General features: G+C 49.0%; 7 protein-coding genes across 10 annotated transcripts in view; 2 read left to right on the top strand and 5 right to left on the bottom strand.

The window, feature by feature from the left end:
• Positions 1-43: 43 nt before the first annotated feature.
• CNC05440 (hypothetical protein) lies at positions 44-3,243 on the bottom strand (the record flags this gene model as incomplete). Of its 4 annotated transcripts, none has more annotated exons than XM_024656846.1 (5): positions 3,012-3,243; positions 2,768-2,869; positions 1,712-2,608; positions 409-1,662; positions 44-342 (listed from the first exon to the last, which is right to left on the bottom strand). In XM_024656846.1, exons 3-4 carry the CDS (start codon positions 2,551-2,553, stop codon positions 480-482), a joined length of 2,025 nt encoding a protein of 674 aa, XP_024512463.1. In that variant the 5' UTR covers positions 2,554-2,608; positions 2,768-2,869; positions 3,012-3,243. The 4 variants fall into 4 exon arrangements, with proteins under 4 accessions (XP_024512463.1, XP_569744.1, XP_024514311.1 ...); XM_569744.2 differs by having other exon boundaries at positions 2,804-2,869; XM_024658455.1 differs by having other exon boundaries at positions 44-1,662; positions 2,804-2,869.
• A 320-nt stretch (positions 3,244-3,563) lies between these two features.
• On the top strand, positions 3,564-4,146 carry CNC05430 (expressed protein). Its single transcript, XM_570025.2, has 2 exons — positions 3,564-3,648; positions 3,720-4,146. The coding sequence occupies exon 2, from the start codon at positions 3,761-3,763 to the stop codon at positions 3,959-3,961; it is 201 nt and encodes a 66-aa protein (XP_570025.1). The 5' UTR covers positions 3,564-3,648; positions 3,720-3,760; the 3' UTR covers positions 3,962-4,146.
• Positions 4,060-5,405, bottom strand: CNC05420 (Quinone oxidoreductase, putative). The gene is made up of 2 exons (XM_569743.2): positions 5,331-5,405; positions 4,060-5,265 (listed from the first exon to the last, which is right to left on the bottom strand). Exon 2 carries the CDS (start codon positions 5,248-5,250, stop codon positions 4,174-4,176), a length of 1,077 nt encoding a protein of 358 aa, XP_569743.1. The 5' UTR covers positions 5,251-5,265; positions 5,331-5,405; the 3' UTR covers positions 4,060-4,173.
• Positions 5,406-5,607: 202 nt separating this feature from the next.
• On the bottom strand, positions 5,608-7,423 carry CNC05410 (hypothetical protein). The gene is made up of 9 exons (XM_024656845.1): positions 7,322-7,423; positions 6,987-7,264; positions 6,804-6,932; positions 6,660-6,746; positions 6,509-6,608; positions 6,390-6,460; positions 6,113-6,340; positions 6,033-6,062; positions 5,608-5,980 (listed from the first exon to the last, which is right to left on the bottom strand). The coding sequence occupies exons 1-9, from the start codon at positions 7,383-7,385 to the stop codon at positions 5,873-5,875; spliced, it is 1,095 nt and encodes a 364-aa protein (XP_024512462.1). The 5' UTR covers positions 7,386-7,423; the 3' UTR covers positions 5,608-5,872.
• A 71-nt stretch (positions 7,424-7,494) lies between these two features.
• Positions 7,495-8,605, top strand: CNC05400 (hypothetical protein). Its single transcript, XM_569741.2, has 2 exons — positions 7,495-7,816; positions 7,873-8,605. Exons 1-2 carry the CDS (start codon positions 7,580-7,582, stop codon positions 8,521-8,523), a joined length of 888 nt encoding a protein of 295 aa, XP_569741.1. The 5' UTR covers positions 7,495-7,579; the 3' UTR covers positions 8,524-8,605.
• On the bottom strand, positions 8,591-14,512 carry CNC05390 (hypothetical protein). Its single transcript, XM_024656844.1, has 7 exons — positions 14,354-14,512; positions 14,041-14,282; positions 11,289-13,978; positions 10,971-11,237; positions 9,982-10,921; positions 8,863-9,924; positions 8,591-8,804 (listed from the first exon to the last, which is right to left on the bottom strand). The coding sequence occupies exons 2-7, from the start codon at positions 14,191-14,193 to the stop codon at positions 8,709-8,711; spliced, it is 5,208 nt and encodes a 1,735-aa protein (XP_024512461.1). The 5' UTR covers positions 14,194-14,282; positions 14,354-14,512; the 3' UTR covers positions 8,591-8,708.
• A 708-nt stretch (positions 14,513-15,220) lies between these two features.
• The window catches only part of CNC05370 (transcription initiation factor tfiid 111 kda subunit, putative), a 3,966-nt gene continuing 126 nt past the window's right edge, over positions 15,221-19,060 (bottom strand). Inside the window, exons 1-12 of the mRNA XM_569735.2 lie at positions 18,591-19,060; positions 18,236-18,524; positions 17,846-18,188; positions 17,574-17,795; positions 17,264-17,520; positions 16,945-17,209; positions 16,487-16,895; positions 16,051-16,427; positions 15,840-15,997; positions 15,663-15,783; positions 15,573-15,612; positions 15,221-15,513 (exon numbers count right to left, since the gene is read on the bottom strand). The exon at positions 18,591-19,060 is cut by the window's right edge and continues 126 nt beyond it. Coding sequence (XP_569735.1) covers positions 15,314-15,513; positions 15,573-15,612; positions 15,663-15,783; positions 15,840-15,997; positions 16,051-16,427; positions 16,487-16,895; positions 16,945-17,209; positions 17,264-17,520; positions 17,574-17,795; positions 17,846-18,188; positions 18,236-18,524; positions 18,591-19,060 — 3,151 coding nt within the window. The 3' untranslated portion in view covers positions 15,221-15,313. The remainder of the gene's footprint in view (positions 15,514-15,572; positions 15,613-15,662; positions 15,784-15,839; positions 15,998-16,050; positions 16,428-16,486; positions 16,896-16,944; positions 17,210-17,263; positions 17,521-17,573; positions 17,796-17,845; positions 18,189-18,235; positions 18,525-18,590) is intronic.

Genomic DNA, 19,060 nt, shown 5'->3' with positions numbered 1-19,060 from the left:
AGTACCATCTTTACTATAGCAACAGCCGGCAATCAAATAATCATACTGCATATCAACAACGACAGGAATAAACAGGAAAGCACTATCTAACAGCATCGCACGGCATTTAATAGAGACAAACATAATGCCGTCCCCTCCTCAGAACCAGCCAGTTCAACCAATACGCGCTATGATAAACCGTGGCGACATGACAGAAAGCGGTATCGTAGTGCCGGGTCCGGATAATGTGGGTCGAGAGCGATTCAAAACATATACAATGAAAAACAAGTTACAAATTTACAAACCGGTAAGAGAAACACTACGAAGCAGGTAAGAAATGGGGACCAAGGCTTATCGATAAGGCTTGGTCTCCGAGTTAACCGCTCACTCTATTTTGGCGCTGTCCCCCGGGGGGAGGCGATCACTTACGAGTAAAAGACACTCTCCTGCAGCGGCCAACAAGGAATGCCTCATTAGATCCCTCAAAATCCCTCAAACCCTTATCGTCTCCTCCTCCCACTCTTTCCCCATGTAGTCTTCCGCGATTTGAAACATAATCGGCCATCCTTCTTGGGATTCACGGCCTGTCCCTTCATCTTCTCTTTCCTTATTTGACTCTTTGGCTGAGAGTCAGGATGAGCATCCCGTATAAGTCTGTTCAACCCCTTTTTGGCTTTCCGGATACTCTGCCCAGCCTGGCGCTGTAAATCTTCTGCCTGGCGATCAATCATCTCCGATAAGCCATCAAACCTTGTCTCGACATATTCTGCCAACTGGTCCAGCGTTTCTTTAGTTTTGACCACATTGGTCGTGGTGGTGTAACTGAGTTTTCGACGAGAAGCAGTGAAGCGCTGGTAAAGTGGTTGGAGGGATGACTTAAGTATCTGGGCTCCGCGAGTAGCTCGTGAGAGCATGAGACTGGAGGCTGCCTGGATAGTTTGACCAACATGAGAAGCAAAGAGTTGAAGTTCTCTGAATTCTTGCAATACAAGTTGAGAGATACGGGTGACTGTTGCTACAGCCATAGATTTGGACTGGGTGTACGAGCGAATGATCTTGGGATATACTTGGGTGAGGTAGTATGTTGAGAGGTCGCAGGTGCAGTTACCCACTTGAGCTCGCTCTTTGCACATCTTGAATTCGGTGTGGTTTGCACCCATCAATTTCCTTGTCCATTTGCTTGCTTGCGAGATAGGTCCACTGGTCATAACCAGAGCCTTTGAAGCCCTCACACTCAACGAAGTATCGCGGTCCCGAACGGCAACAGCCAGCGGCGACGTTTGGGCATGCTCACCTTCCGTCTTTTTTTGCTTCCGATCACCTCGATTAGATCCTGTTGTGCTTGCATGCAGAGCATTGTGAGCTCTGCTTTGTACTGTATGCAGCGTCGAGAGTGCTTGCTTGACAAGCTTTAGGTCAGCCACTCCAGAAACGGACCCTGTCGACGCCGGCTGGTAAAGAGTACGCGAATAGGATGAGGTAAAGAGGTGTGAGAGGGAAAGCGGGTCCCACATGGACTGAGAAGGTTTGGCGGCAGCGTTTGAAGCCGCGGGAAGCGGATTAGAAAGGATCGAGTTAGCTTGTCGGAAGGCGGGAAGGACCTTGAAACCGTAAGTGTTGAAGAGAACGACTGAAATGGCAGACATAAGACCGAGAAAAGCAAGCATGGATACTCGGCCCGACCTAGGTAGTGTTAGATAGTGATTGCCTATAGCAAAGGAGAATGACTTACCACCTCCTAGTTGGCTGGGAGAGCTGAGAGGGAAGAGGTGTTTCCGAAGAAATACCTTCCTTGGGCTCTTGAACGACAGTCGCGTCGGCCTCTGTCTCTTCGGCGCTCTCGATCATTGCCATCTCCTTAACCGACACACCCTCATCAGCAATTTGCTCCATACAAGACTCCTTCAACTTTTCAAAAGACTCTGTACTCTGCAATAATTGATAGTCTGCCTTTGAGAAGCCCTCTGGAGCCCAAAGCTTGCTTGACCTTTCCCACGCTTCACTAGAGCGGCTGATAGGGCTCGAGCTTCGCCTTTCTGCTTGGGGGTTTTCCACTTTGCCTGACTCAGTGGTCGTCTCAGCCCGAGAGCGTAGGGGCCTCGACGAACTGAATGTCGTACGATCAGCCTCAGAGACGACCTGCGATGAGAAGGACAATCCGGGATCAGGAAAGATGAGTCGAACCTGCGATGAAGACATAGAGTCGAGACCTTGTTGAATAGTATCTACAGAAGAACCAAGCTTGCTGCTCGCCAAGTCGTAGGAGCCGCCCATAAAAGAAATGGAAGGCGTTTCAGCATCTTCAGCCTCCATCCTGTTCTCGTCATAATGTGTGCCTTCCCGCTCATCATTCGAAGTCTCGTCAAAGCTCGAAGCTTCACTACGAGAATCATGATCATGCAAGTCGTAGCTTGACTCGCTGAGACCATCAAAGGTAGAAGGACCCAAAGAAGAAGTTTCGACTTCCATCCATGACTCGGAAAGAGTTGAATACTCGTCGTCCGATGCGGAAGTAGGGGATGGGAGGGAAGTGATCGAAGTGGGAGGGGATACGTTAGTGCTTATCGTTGGCATGATCGGTCTATGCTTCTGACCAAAATGCGTCTAAAGATGAGATGGGACGGAAAATCTACAAGAAGGCGTTAGCATGAAGCATATAAAGGACAACAGCATGGTAGACATTAGGCAGGCTTCAGGGAAAGGATGACAATGGAGAGAGCGGAGTAATCAGGAATGGATTTGAGTATCAATGGTATAACAACGGTATATGATGATTGCTGCACCTTACAGTTGTTCAAGTTTTGATAGGAGATATGATACCCACACACTGGTTATCCACTGTACTCAGTTTTGACAGGATATCACAGGAGGCAGTGGCGAAACGACAATGCTAGTATAACCAGTATCAGTCCCAATGTACTCATTTACAGACACTAAGTCAGGCTCGAGGACAGAAATGGATAGCCGGAATGACTCTGATCATAGCAACATTGAATGTCTTCTGCAAAAAGAGCAAGGTCCGATTGGCTCACCTTGTCTGAGTCACCCCAAGTAACGGTCGACGCTAGTCACCTGTCTTGCCCTTGTGGGTGGCAACAGTGGAACGAAGGTTGTTAACCGCAGCTGAGTATCACAGACGGTCGTCCAGCTCTATGAGATATGCTATAGATCTTTTCCAGAATATAATATGCTCTTTAAAATGGGAAGAGATGAAGAAGAGAACAAAGATTCAGAGTGGGAGATGCTTCGCACAAGCGTTTCGGGGCGATTCCCGCAGATACCGAAGCAAGATAACGTCTTTCCTCGTCAATACTTCAATATTGGTCTTTCAGAAGCCCAAACAGTTGTTCATGAGAGGCGGCTCATCCACTTCCCCATGCATACATGCACACATTTTTATAAGCACTCGACTTCCCACAATCCACTCTGCTATGTCGCCTTCCCGCTACCTTGAGACCACGATTCTGCGGGGCACCGCAAGGTCGTTTAACTTACATAATATGAATCATTTTATTTGAACCTCCAATGTACGCTAAGACGGCCGCCCGCCGGCCACTCCGCACTCTCGTCCAACCAAGAAAGAACGAAGAAAAGCCGAAACAACGAAGAATAAGGAATAATGTATAGCAAAAGAGGAGTAAAACGATTGCGACAAACATGGACGCCAAAGTAAGTGGTTAACGGGGCACACTGTTGGACGCTGTCTGATCTATGTGGGCATTCTAATGGTCTTTTTGCAGCATAGTGAAAGACCAAAAGCTTTAATAAGACGACGACCTCCATGGAATTAACCTCGTTTTTCCTTGAATCATTTGAAGACATCTTAGTCAACGACGTCAATGCGTTCATTGAAACCGTCTTAAATGACCTCCCCACCTCAGTGACGGTGCACGATGCGTTCCGAACATCCCAAATTGCTGTCACTTTAACACACTCATTTCCCTTTCCCTCTTCAGTGATGATGGCGACGAGCCAATCCTAGATTAGCGTATCTGTATCAAAGCAGATCCTCGTGTTTTTGGCGCAAGAACGGTGTCGAATAATAGACGTGTGCGCCGGTTCAATTCACGACTTGTTTCGGACGATACGGCGCGACGTTGTGGCTTGCATAGTATATTAAGATTCTTATAACGGGAATGAAATCAGTACAGAAAGCTTCACTATCACAAGCAATTACATGGGAGTTAGAAAAAATTACTTCGTCCTTTCAGACGCCTCCTGAACTGCCGTCTGCTCTTCCTCGCTGTCGGGGAATTCAATGATGACTTTGCCCTTGGACCGACCTGATTCCAATCTCTCAAATGCTCTGGCGAAATCGACCAGCTTGAAGCGCGAGTCAATGTTGATGACAAGCTTACCCTCATCAACGAGATTGCAGAGGTGCTCAAGCTGCACGCCATCAGGCCGCATAAAAAGGTACTCGTAACGGACACCGTGGGAGGCGGCAGCGTTACGCACGGCGCGAGAACGGGAGCTTAGGACCAAATTGATTAGCAGCGACTTCCAGGCTGGAAGGATGGTATCAAAGACGCCCGGAATTAAAGGACCAGCCACCGAGACGATGTGTCCGCCTTCTGCCACGGCAGGGATAACGTCACTGATAAGCGCTTCCTCCCCCCCAGCCACGTCAAAGACCTTGACAAATTTCTCGGGCAATTCCGCCAACTTCTGATTTCGGTAATCGATGACCGTATCGGCGCCCGCCTTGAGGACATATGGTTTACCAGCGTCCGATGCCGTGGTGGTGACGTGAGCCCCACGGATTTTGGCAATCTGGATGGCGAACAAGCCAACGCCTCCAGCACCACCGGTGATCAGGATGCGATCGCCAGACTTGACATCCAGCGTGTCGAGAGCTTGTTCGGCGGTGAGGCCAGCGAGGGGAAGACCGGCAGCGTCAACAAGATCGACCGTTGTAGGCGCCTTTGCAACTATAGAAGCAGGCATCACGACGTATGACCCCAAACCTCCCATTGCGGATTTCGTAGTCCGGCACACAACCCTGTCGCCAACAGCAAACTTCGCCACATCATCGCCGACAACGGTTACGGTGCCCGAAAACTCGTTACCTGCGATCACCGGCAGAGTCCATGGCGTGATATACTTGAACTCGCCGCCTCGCTGGTGCCAGTCGACTGGGTTCAAGCCGCCTGCTGCGACGCGCACCTGCACCTCACCCTTTTTGGGCAATGGGACCGAAAATGAGCGGATCTGTGTCACTTCTGGTCCGCCATAGCGCGTGTAGGCGACCGCTTTCATTGTCGATGACATTGCGAAAAGCTTGAGCTGTTGGAGCAAGCCTGATAAGCGGACGCTTCTTTGAGGAGACGAATACGATTAAAGGCACTTGCTTGTGATTATGTACTCGCTGTGTTTCGTTGACGCTGTAGTCGATGCTGTTGTCAAATACTGTAGTTGATGTCGTTGCGCTGTGGATGAGAAGGAAGATATAAATATTTGCGCAAGATAATATATGACGCGAGCCTCGATCAAGGAACTCAAAATCGGCGATTGGCCATATTTTGTACGGCCATTAGGTTGCCGAGACGGGCAGCAACCGACGCGTGTGGCGCTCACTGTTTTTGCCAAAAAGGGCCATTTTGCTGCTTTTACGTGACAGTCGTCGAGCCAGGCAAGCATGGTCTCCTGTCAAGGCCCAGCAGCCGCGGTCAAAGGCCGCAGTGTGCGTATGCGTCGGCAGTAATAACCGCCGAGATGGCACCAGAACAACCAGTTATTTTAGTCCCCATAAACAAAGGCGGGCTTCGGCCTGTTGTTCAGCACTGCATTCTTGGCTCAAGTCTGGTCACTGCACGGCACTCGGAATGTTTCATGCGAATAGATGTGTAGCTGTAACTGTACAACAAAAGGACTTAATTTGTGAGGGCGCTTGTTACGGTATCATTGTATTTCTTAGAGGACCCGTTGCGGGGCGTGGTACGCCGCAAGGGTACTCTGGGGCATTTGAAGGTGCTACAACGTCATATAGCTTGGTGCCGTTCTGATAACGATGCATGTAAGCCCTACACAATATAATAAATGATGACACGTACAGTTTCAAAGACAGCCCATCCTCCCGTCTGCTACCGGTCATTCAGCGTTTGTTGCGCATGGTATATAGTGGAAAGCTCACCGAGATTCGACTCCTTACAATCTCGACAGATCCTCTCAACCCCGGGGCTTTTTTGATTCTTTCTCTTTCTTCTTCATCCAACATGCCGAAGACTTTGCCTGTTTCTTGAACTAGCAGCGTTGCATCTGTGGTATACGTAAATGATGAGCCAAGAGCAGGTTTGATGTTGAGTTTGTTAAACCGTGAGAGAGGGTTCGTGGGTATAGAAGTTACTGTTGAGTTTATTACCTGCTGTATCGTCAGCTTCGATTGAATACTGGCCGATGAACCAAAGTACAATGGAGACAATGTTTTGTGAATAGGTGATATCTGCCACATCCTCCATGACTGTGACCAGCTCGGCGTGACCTACAGCATGGCGGTCAGCAGAGAATATCGTGGCTCTCGGAAACAAACCTTGCGCTGAGGTGTTGGTCAACCTGTCTTTGAAATGGGTGAAGATGTTGTCAATGATCAGGATTTTGGTCCGCCGTTCATCAGCCTGGCTAATCGCCTTCTATACTTTGTGTCAGCTATCGCGGTATGTGCATCGATCAATCTCACCTGCCTCTTTCAACCGTCCAAGTGTCTCATACATGTCGTCTAGCTTGAAGCATGGCACAACCATAATCCTACTCAAGACGCTCGTTGCGTTCTAACTCCATCTATCAGTATAGTCGCCCTGTCACGATTGGGTCGCAGCTTTATTCACTTCGATCTTCCAAGCTTCTAGAACTTTCCCAGCTCTTTCAGGGGCGAATGTACCCTCCGTATCCATCCAAGTGCAGATAGCTTCTGGATTGTCAATTAGTACATTCAATGCCGCATGTAAAGCCAAAAGCTATATCTGCCGTCAGCCACATTGCAGGCAAGCCCTTGTCCGTTCGTTACTCACCGACTTCCCAACCTTACGAGGGCCGGCGATCTCCAGTACGCCCACTCCTTCCCAGCCATCTAATAATTCATCTAATCCTTTGACGCCGAATCCTAGCCAAGGACCAGTAACTTCGTAATTGTCGATATCGCTGGCTATCTGGCTTTTTCCCGCTGTCAGTCGAATGCAATACGATACTAAAGCTTCGAGCTGTTGGTAATTAAGTGTCGAAATTGACGAGATGATAGTTGGTTGATGAGTGAAGATGATCGACTCTGTGGTCTTGATTCCAGCAGACTCTAGAAGTGATAGTCAGTCCAGCTCGGCAAAAACTCGCCAGTGAATCCGATGCGTACCCAGTTCTGGGATGAGAGATGCAAGCTCCGAAGGTAGTTTATCTGCTATACGCTTCAAAAGCATTGTTGCCGGGGCATTGGGATGAAATGTAGTAGTTGAAAGGAGATGTGGCCGATGATTTATCATGGTGCGATGGACGCCCTCCACAGCCGCATCGCGTTTTGTCAACAACTATTATCGCACGCGCTTCCCTCGCTCGCTCTTTCCATCGTTGTAGCATTCCTTGTAAACCGTATATAAAGCCAGCCTTCTACCCAATGTCTCAGCCCTTCAAAACAGACTCTCTTCGGCCCTCTTCCCTTCCCTCTGCAACCCTCGGTCGACGCCGTCCACAGCTCCCCACAACAGCAGCCCTCGAAGATGGAGAAAATCTCACACCAGGAGAACGGGCTCAGAGAGTATTGGAGAAGGAGCATGAAAGGTGGAATGAAAGAATAGACAGGGATGTCAAGGCTTGTGTGGAAGGTTTGAAGGAGCTAGTTCAGCTTGCCGACGTATGTTGCCATGTAGCTTTTCATCATCACAAATCGTAATTGACAAATAAACATAGATATCAACGGTTCAGCCAAATTCTCTCACATCTACAACTCTCCCCTTACACCTGCCTGTTCGAACATCCTCCCTTATCCGATCAGCTCTCAACATCCGTGATATGGCGCACGAACTGAAACTTTTGTTGCTCCTCTCCGATGAGGTTGGTGTTGTACAGGCCAGGGATAGGGAGCGAAGGCTAGTAGGAGAAGAGATTCAGCGAGGTAGAGAAAATGTACTGAGAGAGATATACAAAGGGTTGGGGAGGGAACTGGAGGGTGACGCCGAAGAAATTGCCATGGATAAGACGACAGGTGCCGAGAGCTCTGTGAAGGACGAAAAGTATCAAGGTGCAAAGGACGGTGAAGATGTCATGGAGATTGCGTCAGAGGAAAGACCTCAGCCATCATCACCAGCATCACCACCTGACGCTGTCCCCCAACTTACTCGGGGTGCGTTGGAAGAGGAGCAGGAAGTGAAGAAGGAGGAGGTAATGGAGGTGGATGACGACGAAAACGAGGACGACGATGGCTTTGACATCGTCGAGGTGCACAACAATTCCAATCTGGCCTCATCTGCTCCTGCTTCTGTCTCCGCCTCCGCCCCCGAAGTTCCCACAATAATCAAGGATGATAGTGAAGAAGACGATGACTTTGAAGAGATTTTCTAGAAACCTTGTAGTCCACGCCACTTGTAGCATCATTTAGTACCCAGCATTCATTTCATACCATACAACACGGATGCATATGCCGTCGCAAGATACCAATACCTAAACTAGTACACACTTATTGCAATCGTTCTGTCCGCATATACTTGTACTGTATCAACAAGGAACAAGAACACCTCTCCTGATTATTAATCTTCGCTGTCATGGAAAGGCCATGCAACTGTCAATCTAGGCGGTAAGCCATCAAGTTTGCCATACCCTCCATCCGACCACCATTCATCGTACTGTAATCGACGTCAGCTAAGAATTCAACTAAAAGAAAGAAAGAACGGGTTGACCCACCTCCTTTTGTGCATCCTCTAGCTCTCCCAACATCCTGATCGCATAGGGGTGTAACCTCTTATCGTAACCCTTCTCCTGCCTGAGCTTCTCCTCTGCCTTCTTTTTCTCCTTTTCCTTTTCTTTTTCGCTCTCCATGATACTATCCAAGGCATTTGCCGTAGAAGGCGGCAAAAGACTTGAACGCTTTGAGAAGGATTTGGACATATGTGGACTGGTGGGCTTTCGAGGGCTGGGTGGTGGTTGAGAACTGTGCCTAGGGCTGGTGGGTGTTGTATCGAAGGTATCGCTTCGAGGAGACATGGTGGGGATCTCGAACTCAAAAGTGAAGTTCCCTCGCGAACGACCTCTTTCTGAAGGGGTGGTGATGAGTGTGGAAGGCTTGGGTTTACATTGGCTAGGTGCGGTGATTGAGGCGGTAGAGTTGGACGTTGATGTCGTTGTGATAGAAGTCGATGATTCGCTCCACTCGTCCGAAATCTTTGGAGGCGTTCGAGGGGGGACCAAAGGTGATGACTCCAGTTCCTTAGATGGTCTAGGCCCTCCAAAGATATCGGGACTGGCCTCTAGACCAGGACTATCCGCATCTGAAGACATACTTGGGCTTCCATCCAACGACCCGAGTGTGCTGCCGGCCGTCCACTTGCCTTTTTTCTTGTTCTTGAAATTCTTCTTCAGCCACTTCGCGGCTTTACCGAACTTGTTACTCCCAGTAACTGGGTCAATCTCAAGCTCACCACGAGGAGTGTTGACTGCACCAAGGCCGAGACCAAGGAGACGTTCTGCTTTATCGACTGGCACCGTTGAAGGAGCATCGGTAACCATCGTGATGGTCGAGCGGCTGCGAGGCATGAAAGGTTCTTCCTCATCAAGCGGACTGACGGGCATATGGCTATTCTCATCTTCCGCAACCTCTACACCTACAGGTTTGGGTTCAAGCTCGTCGTGACGTCTCTTAATGCAGTCAAGACGTGTCTGGAGAAGGCGAACAGTTTGGATCTCGGCTTGCCATCCTGCGTCATGTTTTCTCTCCTCCGATGTCTCAAGATGACCAAGTCGAAACACCTGCACCAAGTCAACACATTTTTATGGCGAGATCGAAAGTAAGGATGTGAAACTTACAACAAGTCTGAGCATATAGCTTCTGACTGAGTGACTCCAAAAGAGCAACAGCCTCTCAAAGACTTCCTTGTCTAGCAATAGATCCAAGCACAACTCCCTCCTATCCTCCGCCCTTGCTGTCATAACTTCCCAATGAGAGAAGACAAACGCAATAGTCTTTACGAGGGTCATTGCGTGCTCCGTCTGGGTAAGGATGATTCTGACCACGTGAATCAAGTACGCGACGTCCACAACAGAGTCGAGTCGAGAAGGTATACCAGGAATGGCACCGTAGGGGGGGTCGACGATACCATCCAGTAAATCAAAGAGGCAGAAGACACCTTTAGGAGCGTTGAGGGACGTCTTGCTGATGAGGTTTTTCGTCCAGAGATCAATCATACCTATACAGATTTGCGACATCTCACAGTCAATTACCTCTTTCCCCACCGGTATGGTTATTCTCTGTTCCGAAAAGGTAATCATTGTCTCTGTCAACCTCCTGTTCGCGGTGACAAGCACCGGGGGTTTGGCGTTGGGAGCTTGTAAGGCACTCTCAGTCGCATCAAAGTTTGATGCAGTCGAATATGTAGTGACAGCGTTTACAGTGCCCATGATGTACGAGTACAGCTTCTTTGCAAACGCAGTCGCCAAGTGAGCATATCCAGGCGCACGCATTAGGATAGCGGCGGGAACAGGTTTGTTTTGAGCCTCGTAGTACTTGACAACGGGTCCAAGATAGCGCGCCAGTTGACGGTGGTAAGCTCTGTAGAAAGAAGGGAAAAGTTCAGAATCATCAGACTGCCAACGACGAAGCCAGTAACCAGGTGTGAAAAGGAAAGCCTCGCGCTCCTCTTCAGTCTCAAATTCGGCAGTGAAAGAGTTGAGGCGGCTGGTGTACCTAACGACATTGTCGAAGCACAAAGGGATAAGGTGTTTTGGGTATTGCGGCTGTACACTGGACCTACTCATTCGTCAGTTTTACATCCACAGTTCGACACTATCAAACTCACGGGCAATCGACGGCCAATGTTATATTACCAGTAAAGCGCATCAACGCCCCTTTCGGCAGCTGAAGAACTGTCAAAAGCTGGTGAGCGATGTGAGGAACTCTAAAGAATGCGAAGGCCAAAAACCGTCCGCTGAACACCAAGATGTTCTGGAAGACACCTCTACCACCCAGCTTTTCCATCACAAAGCGCATGCAACGGACCATCATCTGCGTGAACTTGCCACGATGGTCTTCCGAAAGTTGAAGAGCATCTTCAGACAGTGCGATACTAATCACTTCATCAGCTCGACAATCGTCTCTACTTATTGTAGGAACACACCTCTCAAACAGCGCCGCAAGTGACTCCAAAACCGCCCCTCGCTCATCAACAGGCCTATCATACTTCAGTTCTGATATCAAAACATTGATCCATTTTAAGAACGTCCCTCGCAGCAAAGTATATTCATCCTCCTGTCCTCGATTATACGCCCGTCGATCAGCCTCGACGATCAAGGGCACTAGATCAGCCCTCAGAGAGACGGCACGATCAGCACCGGAAGTGCCGTCTTCGGGATATTTGAATGCCACACGGATTTCTTCGGCCCTGTGCGCGATAGCGGAGATGGAGAAATCTTTATCTGGGATGACAGTCTCAGACTTGCTCAGCAGTGTCAGTTCACGTCTGCGAGAATCCTTCCTCACTGGCTGCTCCATCCTTGCGACCGCCGGGGCAGGTGATGAAATGATAGCAGGGGGGGCCAAAGCGCCAGGGGGGGCAGGAGCAGGTACAGTGGATAATGCGATAGGCGGAACATTAGGGGTAATTAACTTCTTCTCTTCCTTGTATTGTATATCCGAGTTGACATTTGGCAAAGAGGCAGAAGAAGGAGGACCGACAGTCGATGAGCTTGTACTCAAAGGCACCTCGCCAAAAGTGGATATGGTAGGAGTGGTCTCCTTTGGCGTGACCGGCAGAATTGGTGATGCGGACTCATGAGTGGAAGATTCAGTAGAAATACTGTCTTCTGACGAAGGCAACTGAGATGAGATGGTCCCCCGGGGCGAAGGAGAGCGAGTGGGCGCTAAGGAAGTTGCCTTGGAAGATTGGTCTTCCAACAACGGCCCAAAAATATCGTTCTTTTCCGTAGAAGACAAGACGGGCGATCTTGACTCTCTAGAGAACCTTGCGCTCAACTGCAATGGTGAAGCGCTTTCATCTCCCTCAGCCATACTGAGACCATCTGATGTTCTTCTTTCAAGCACAGTCCAAGACCTTTGCAAGTTTCCTGGAGAATTGCTAGGGCGAGAAGGCGACCTAGTTGAGTATGATCTAACGGGTGAACTTTTAGGCGATGGGCTTTTCGGACTTCGTACTTTGAGGGGCGAGGTTCGACGCGAAGCTGAAATCGGGGAGAAATTAAACCTATCGAATTCGAGATGAAAGTCAAGATCGAGGTCAGGTAATTGCAAACGATGAGGTGAAGGAAGGCGAGGCGGGGTAGCCGGTTTGGCAGAGGGAAGTCGAGGGGGTGAGTTGGAAGAGAAGAGGGGCGCGTCGTCGATAGACAGGGGAAGTAAAGTTGAAGATAAGGGATCGACGGTTGAAGGTTTGGATGGCTCAACAGGTGAGGGTAGCGGCGGTAATGTGGCTGGGATAGAGGTAAGGAAGGTTGGCGACGGTTCTGGGGGAGGCGGGAGTTCCCGAGAAGGAGCATTCAATCGAGATGATGAGGACGAAGACGAGCTCAATTTGAGACCTGGGGACGTTCTACCATTACCAGACGTTGTGTCGAATGTTAGTGTGGTGCTTCCGTGACCAGGCGTTGGACCAAATGTTGGCGTTGACTTCTCATTACTCAACTTGGAATCAAATGTAGGCGTTGTTCTTCCATTGTTTAGTCTCATAGTCGGCGTCCCTCTTCCCGATGATCTGGACCTTTGGGAACTATCATCATAGTTCTGAACCATTGACTGTGAAGGAGATATCTTCCTCTCCTGACTCGCACCTGCCACAGACGTAGTTGGTGTGTCTTCCTTTTTCCCTTTCCCACTTGCACCTCTTCCAAATAGCGCTCTCAAGGCATCAGAGCTCTTCTTCTTCATAGACCTTCCTCCCGATGATTTCCTCTCTCCCTCTTCACCTAAAAGAGCAGCATCGAAGTCTAATGACCGCTGTACATCCAGAGATCTTCCGCCACCAGACGTTTTACGTTCAAAATCGAAGGACCGCGCAATGTCAAAAGACCGCGAGGGCCCACCGACACCCAAGGATTCTTGCTGTGACTTTTTCCATTTCTTTTGGGCTGCACTTGATGATTCAGCATGCGGTTCACGGAATTCCAACTCCCTTTGCCTACTGCGAGGTGGCGGTGAGGACGACACAACGTCGCTAACAGGTGCCCTCATTCCCCCGCCATTCATTGTAGGTCTACTGGACGCGGCATCGACCTTCAATGGGACCATAATGGGACCTTGGAGAGCACTGGGTTCTCTTGAAGACGTAGTCGGACGATTTTCTGGATACCCGTTAGGTAAGTCGTACTCCTTCTGACGGGCAGTGGAATACACCGGATAGTCTCTCCTGTCAAGAATAGTCGATGCTTCGAGACTAGGTCTTCTCTTGGGACCAATATCCTCACGTGGTCTTCCTTCCAGAGAAGGCTGCGCTCGCAAATCCTTTCCAAGAACAACGGGTGCCTTGGCCCCATGAGCTTTTGGCCTACTAGATATTCTCGGCTCGATGCGATCACTGCCAGGTGGAAGCTTATCGAGGGATGTCAAAGATGAATCCATTGACGTGGGAGAAAGAGGGCCTCGAGCCATTGTGGATACAACAGGTGCACTAGACATCCTTGGGCGAACGTTGAGAGGAGCGGTAGGGGAAATCGCACCGGTTGGTATTGTAGGGGATGGGATTGCCGAGGATGGTACAGCTGGATGATGGTATCCAACCTGATGTAAGGATGGAGGAGTTGGAACAGTGCGATTGGGATAAACAGGATTGAGGTTGTTGTGGGCATAGGGGCGAGCCTAGTCGAACGATCAGCACTGGGCCGACATATGTGGGTTATACTTCTTTGTGCAAAACGTACCATTTGCGGTCTCTCGAGCGCGTCCTGCGACGTTCTAGGATCCGCATAGCTCCTGAGCATCACTGGCGGGTTCGAAGACCCCTTCCTCCTCGAAGACACCTTGCCTGTCTTTGGAAGAGTTGATGGTTGGGCCATTGTGGGTTGATAGGACATGTTTGCAGGTGGCGAACAAGCTAGGAAAAGATCGGAGACTGTAAGGGCAAGGGTACGAACACGAGTACCAAGAAGAAGGATGGACACACTGGGCGATAGAATCAGCGTTACCAAGTCTGGCTGCAGGTATGCTCTCCGTTGTTGTGGGTGATGGGCTCACAAAGGGGTCCCTTCGCAGCAAAGGCCGGGGCTTGGGTGCGTGGTCCAGGACACGAGCCGGACGGGGAAGGACGGGTGGCGAGAGGGGAGAAGAATGTTCTCTTCGTCGTGCTGCAGCACTAAGATTTGCGATTGTATTATGGGAGAGAGGAGAACGCGAGCACGGCCCAGCCATCCAACACACGTCCACTACTTTTTGTCTCCCTTTCTTTCCCCACACCCAAATTTCCGATTACAAAAACCACTACCAACTTTCTAATCAATTAGAAATCGTTTTCAGGGTCCATTACAATCCAGATTCGACTTCGACGCGTCCGACGCGTCGAACACCGTTGCTCAGGACCGGCGTTTCAGCTTCCGCAGCTTCAGCGGCGAGGCCCGAGAACAAATTGATGGCGTCATGAATTATGCGGCTGCTGCCCGGCCGTCCTGTTGACAAGCTTGAGATACGTACGCTCGTCGTTGACCACTTCTGCAAACTCCCCTGCCGATACTCGCTCCAATCGACAAGTCGATATTTTGCATCGTATACTCATGGATATCATGTTACAAGGTGTTGGCGATATTTCCAAAAATCCCGCATCATAATCAGCCGACCTGCAACAAGCTGAGATCTCGCAGTGGAAGAATGACGTAAAGAACCAAAAAAAATAAAGTGGTGAGTAAATCCCGTCTCCTTACGTACTGATGTACATTTTGCTACTCTTAAAGTCTATAGGCAGATACAAGTGGGGGATTGAAGATGTCCAAGGTCGGGCCAAAACTGGCAGGAAGAGCTCCGGGAGGTCTGGGACTAATGACTAAACAGCCCAACCGGTGGAGCCTTGGAAACAATTTTATGGTATGTGACGCGACGTGCTTTATCCACCTTATTTCCTATTGATATGCATTGATCAATGCGACTATATATTTAGTCGCTAACTATACCATACAATTAATTGATACAATAATTAAGATTTCGCTATTGACCTCCGCCCAAGCCACCAAGCTTGATCTTGAAGGAGGTTGGCTGTTGAGTAGCAGGGGTGCTTGTATCCATGGGCGTCATAGGTGTAAAACCTCCATAGCCAGGCGTGTGGCCACTAGCAGTGTTGGAAGGTGAAAGGCCGACAGAGGCGTTGCCAGTGGTGACACCGAACATAGGACAATTTCTGTTCGCCTCTGTGTATTCAAATCAGTATCATAACCAATCATCCAGGTATAAGGCAACGTAAACGTACTGGTATGGCCAATAGCACCGCAAGCACCACATTTTCGTTTCTGCGAGTATATTAACTTCGAATCACAATCAACAGTGGTTAGCAACTTACCCCTTCCAAATCTATGCCCTCGATCCCCATATTGTCCGTTTCCAAAGTTTTTGACTGATACTTCTTCCTCATTAATCTTCGCTGTTGGTTCAACTTGTTCTTCTCGAGCATCTGGCGAAGACTTGATGAATTGTCAATACGAGCTCAGATATGAAAGGATGTGACTGAAAAACGTACGCGACCTTTCTCAGCTCATCCTCAGTGTCATCACCAGTAGGTGCCAGCTCATCAGGATGCTCCATGTAATACTCGATCTTCTTCTCCTCGACTCTTCTCAAGTAGCTCGCAATGACAGCCGGGTCTCTTACGATTTCTATTTGCTGTTTCCCCTTGACCTGAATGGTTTGTAAGCCCCCATTAGTCGGTAGCGAAGATAGATTAAACATACCATCCTCTTGATCCTCAACACTTTACCAGCCAGCGGATTTCCTGAATAGTGACTCTCTCCGCCGTCCATTGAGAAAACACTCGGGCTTCTATCCCTTGGACTATCGAAGCCCCTCGGGGTCGCGGCCATGGAAGTACCCCTGGAAAAAGCTCTCCTGCTATCCCCACGGTGAATCTTTGGTGCGAGACCGGGCATCACAGGGGGTTGAGCATTACGGGCGGCTTCCTCCTCGGCGGCAGTGAGAACAGGGGGGACTGGATTGCTAAGTGCCGATGCCTGAAGATCCCAGACCTTGCGTTTCTCTTCTTCGTAAATACGATTTTGCTCGGCGTTGGAGATCTTCACGGGGTTGCCGCCTGCTCTGGCTTCCGCTTCCACTAATAGGATAGATTAGATTAGTCTTTGGGATCCGGGAAACTGTAGGGGTCGGACTTACATCTCCTCCCTTGCTCAGTTTCGCCTTTCCTCAAGAAGTAATTTTTCATATTCGCTCTCAAGAAACTGAAACCTTCGCCTCTTCCTGTCGGATCACCCTCACCATGGACCATTAACCAAGCCTTCTGAGCTTCCGCCAGCTTATAATTGTGAGTGGTCGACCACACCGCCAGGCGTTGCTCAATATCCAGTCCTGCTTCGTCTTCATCCTCATGACCACCCTCCGCAGTTTTCTTGTATCCAGCATCGTATAGATGGCGAGCTCCGACTTGCATGGCTTCGTAAAGACACGCGTGTTCTGGAGGACACATCTCGAGAACTTGGCGTCGGTCGTCGGGGAAGGCATAGTCGGGGTTAAGCATCCAGTAACCTTGGTTGGGACCAGGACTCCGTGCATACATCAAAAATTCCTGTAAGATCTTTTAGCTGGTGGGTTTACGAAACGACAAAATAACTTACGTTCCCTTTCACCTTTAACCTCTGCCTCATTTGTAACTCTGTCTGATCAGGGAAGTACTTTAGTAACTTGCCAATCTTAAATCTCTTCTGCTTTGATTTATTGATCAATAACCAGGCGATAATCATGAGACGCATTTTGGCAGTGTTGGTATTTTTTCTCGCATGCGGGCCGTGAACTTCAGACTCGTTTGGAACTGTTTGGCCAACGGTAAAGATGTTGCTGATGGGACGGAGATGATAAGAGACATGGCCATTGACGGTTTGTCTGATCACGAGGTCAACTAACAAAAACATGTACACCCGCATAGAACAAACATACCGAATACACAAGAAATCTGTAGTCTCAGGCTTGTGCCTAAAAATAGGCGCCCTGATAAGGTTGTTGTGAATCACTTGAGTCACTTTGCCCCTGTCCACATATCCTAGCAAGAATGGTTCGGCATCTCCAGTATTAAGAATTGAAGGCTGGCCAAAGTCAAGCTTGGGCACGGTTTCGTCTTTATCATCGATTTTACGATAGTAATTAACGATGGTAGTGCCCATACCATAATTGCTCATGATTGGTGGGTATTCCTCCTGCGTGTCCATTCTGAGTATACACTTCTTTCCGAAGAAGACTTAAAACTCACCGAAAATTCCAACAACACAAATGGACCTTGCTCCGTCAATGTTAGATCCTTTGTCGTTTTGAACTTTTCCGAAGGATCTGCCATCATCTGCTTTTTCTTCACGTTCAATGCGGCTGAAGGATTCGATTTGAGTTTGGAGAAAGTAAGAGACACGCCGGTCGGGAATTGAAGAGCAGGACGATGCCAAGCTCGAGCTTCGGATTTGCTGAGAGTAGTCTTGAACTGCGGTATGTGTAAGTAAATGACAATGAGAATACAAAGATGGCACCCACGTAAGGTAACTGCAGAATCTTGGCGGGCATAGAGTGGAATACTTCGATAGCACCAAAAGTTTGTCGGATGCGGTACTTGCTTTCTCGTGAGTGTTCGTACAAAGGGTCGTTTGAGATGTTGAAAGGGTCGAGCTTCTTCGTGTCCTTCACAATGGCAACAGCCCCGCCCTTCTTTGTCGCCGATCTTTTTGCCGCTTCGGATTGGGCATCGTCCTCTTCGTCACTCTCCAGTAGTTCAGGAGAGATGCGAGTCGCATCCCAAATCACATTTGTGATCCAGTCCCCTGATTCTAGGTGATCATTGCGGGGTGCGAGGATATCGATTTCCTTGCCAGGCATTTCCCTGTTGACCGATTAGCAGCGTCGCTTTACAGCAGCCACTAAACTTACATGGAATTCATAATGATACTTTGTTCCCAATCCACCAGATCCAGGTCTTTCGCCCCGTTCGCGAACCTAACCTTCTTCACGTCCTCTAATTCTAATCCTTCTGGAGGTTTAGTCATCTCTAATCTTCTTCGATCCTTCGCTTCCCTGATCCATTTCTTATCGAAAAATACTCCTATGGGTGTATTATAGGTTGGTGTGCCAGGTAGTGGGAGTTGAATCGGTTGGAGTGATGGAAGCAGAAAAGTAGATTGGAGAGATTGTATAGGTGGAGGGGCGACGGTGAACGTAACTGGACATTTGTTCATTTGTTTAGCATGAACGAGCTGGTCTTCAACATAATCATGATAGGTCTTACAAGTTTTTGTTTCTTTCATCATCTCCGTTTTTCTTTTCTTTCTCTTCGCCTGGAAAGCTTTGACATCCGCTGGTGTCTCATAAAAGATCTCACTCATCCTCAGCCTCTTCCCCTTATCAAAGTCCGGCCATATCTTCCTTGCTTCTTCAAGATCCCGTTCTTCCTGGGTCTTCCCGTCATTTGCTTTTTGTTTTCCTTTTTTGTCTTTGGCTTGTTGCTGTTCCATGCTCTTTTTCATCATCTCCAACCCCTTTTTCATCCATCTTTCCTGCTCCCTTTTCCTCGCCTCCTGATCTATTTCCCGCTGTCGCCTTTCCTCTTCTCCTTCCTCAGGCAACTCACCATCGGATATGTCATCTTCAAACTTGGCATCATCTTCGTCCAATTCAACCTGTGTGAGTTCTTTGGACGATTGTGCTGAGTCACCGAGAAAAGAGCCAATGGATGATGGGTCGATACCTGCGGAGGCG

Source organism: Cryptococcus neoformans (assembly GCF_000091045.1).
Source record: "Cryptococcus neoformans var. neoformans JEC21 chromosome 3 sequence".
In the NCBI taxonomy this organism is placed as follows: Eukaryota; Fungi; Basidiomycota; class Tremellomycetes; order Tremellales; family Cryptococcaceae; genus Cryptococcus; species Cryptococcus deneoformans.
This window is presented reverse-complemented; position numbering and strand designations above follow the sequence as displayed.

Bases quoted from the DNA above. Each gene is read 5' to 3' on its own strand.
- CNC05430 (XM_570025.2), top strand. From the start codon at position 3,761: ATGGAATTAACCTCGTTTTTCCTTGAATCATTTGAAGACATCTTAGTC.
- CNC05420 (XM_569743.2), bottom strand. From the start codon at position 5,250: ATGTCATCGACAATGAAAGCGGTCGCCTACACGCGCTATGGCGGACCA.
- CNC05410 (XM_024656845.1), bottom strand. From the start codon at position 7,385: ATGCTTTTGAAGCGTATAGCAGATAAACTACCTTCGGAGCTTGCATCT. The intron at 6,933-6,986 runs GTGAGTAACGAA...CGGCAGATATAG, and splicing joins CTCGTAAGGTTGGGAAGTCG to CTTTTGGCTTTACATGCGGC. The intron at 6,341-6,389 runs GTACTTTGGTTC...ACGATACAGCAG, and splicing joins CACAAAACATTGTCTCCATT to GTAATAAACTCAACAGTAAC.
- CNC05400 (XM_569741.2), top strand. From the start codon at position 7,580: ATGTCTCAGCCCTTCAAAACAGACTCTCTTCGGCCCTCTTCCCTTCCC. The intron at 7,817-7,872 runs GTATGTTGCCAT...AAATAAACATAG, and splicing joins AGCTAGTTCAGCTTGCCGAC to ATATCAACGGTTCAGCCAAA.
- CNC05390 (XM_024656844.1), bottom strand. From the start codon at position 14,193: ATGTCCTATCAACCCACAATGGCCCAACCATCAACTCTTCCAAAGACA. The intron at 9,925-9,981 runs GTAAGTTTCACA...GACTTGGTGCAG, and splicing joins GCTATATGCTCAGACTTGTT to GTGTTTCGACTTGGTCATCT. The intron at 8,805-8,862 runs GTGGGTCAACCC...CGTCGATTACAG, and splicing joins TAGAGGATGCACAAAAGGAG to TACGATGAATGGTGGTCGGA.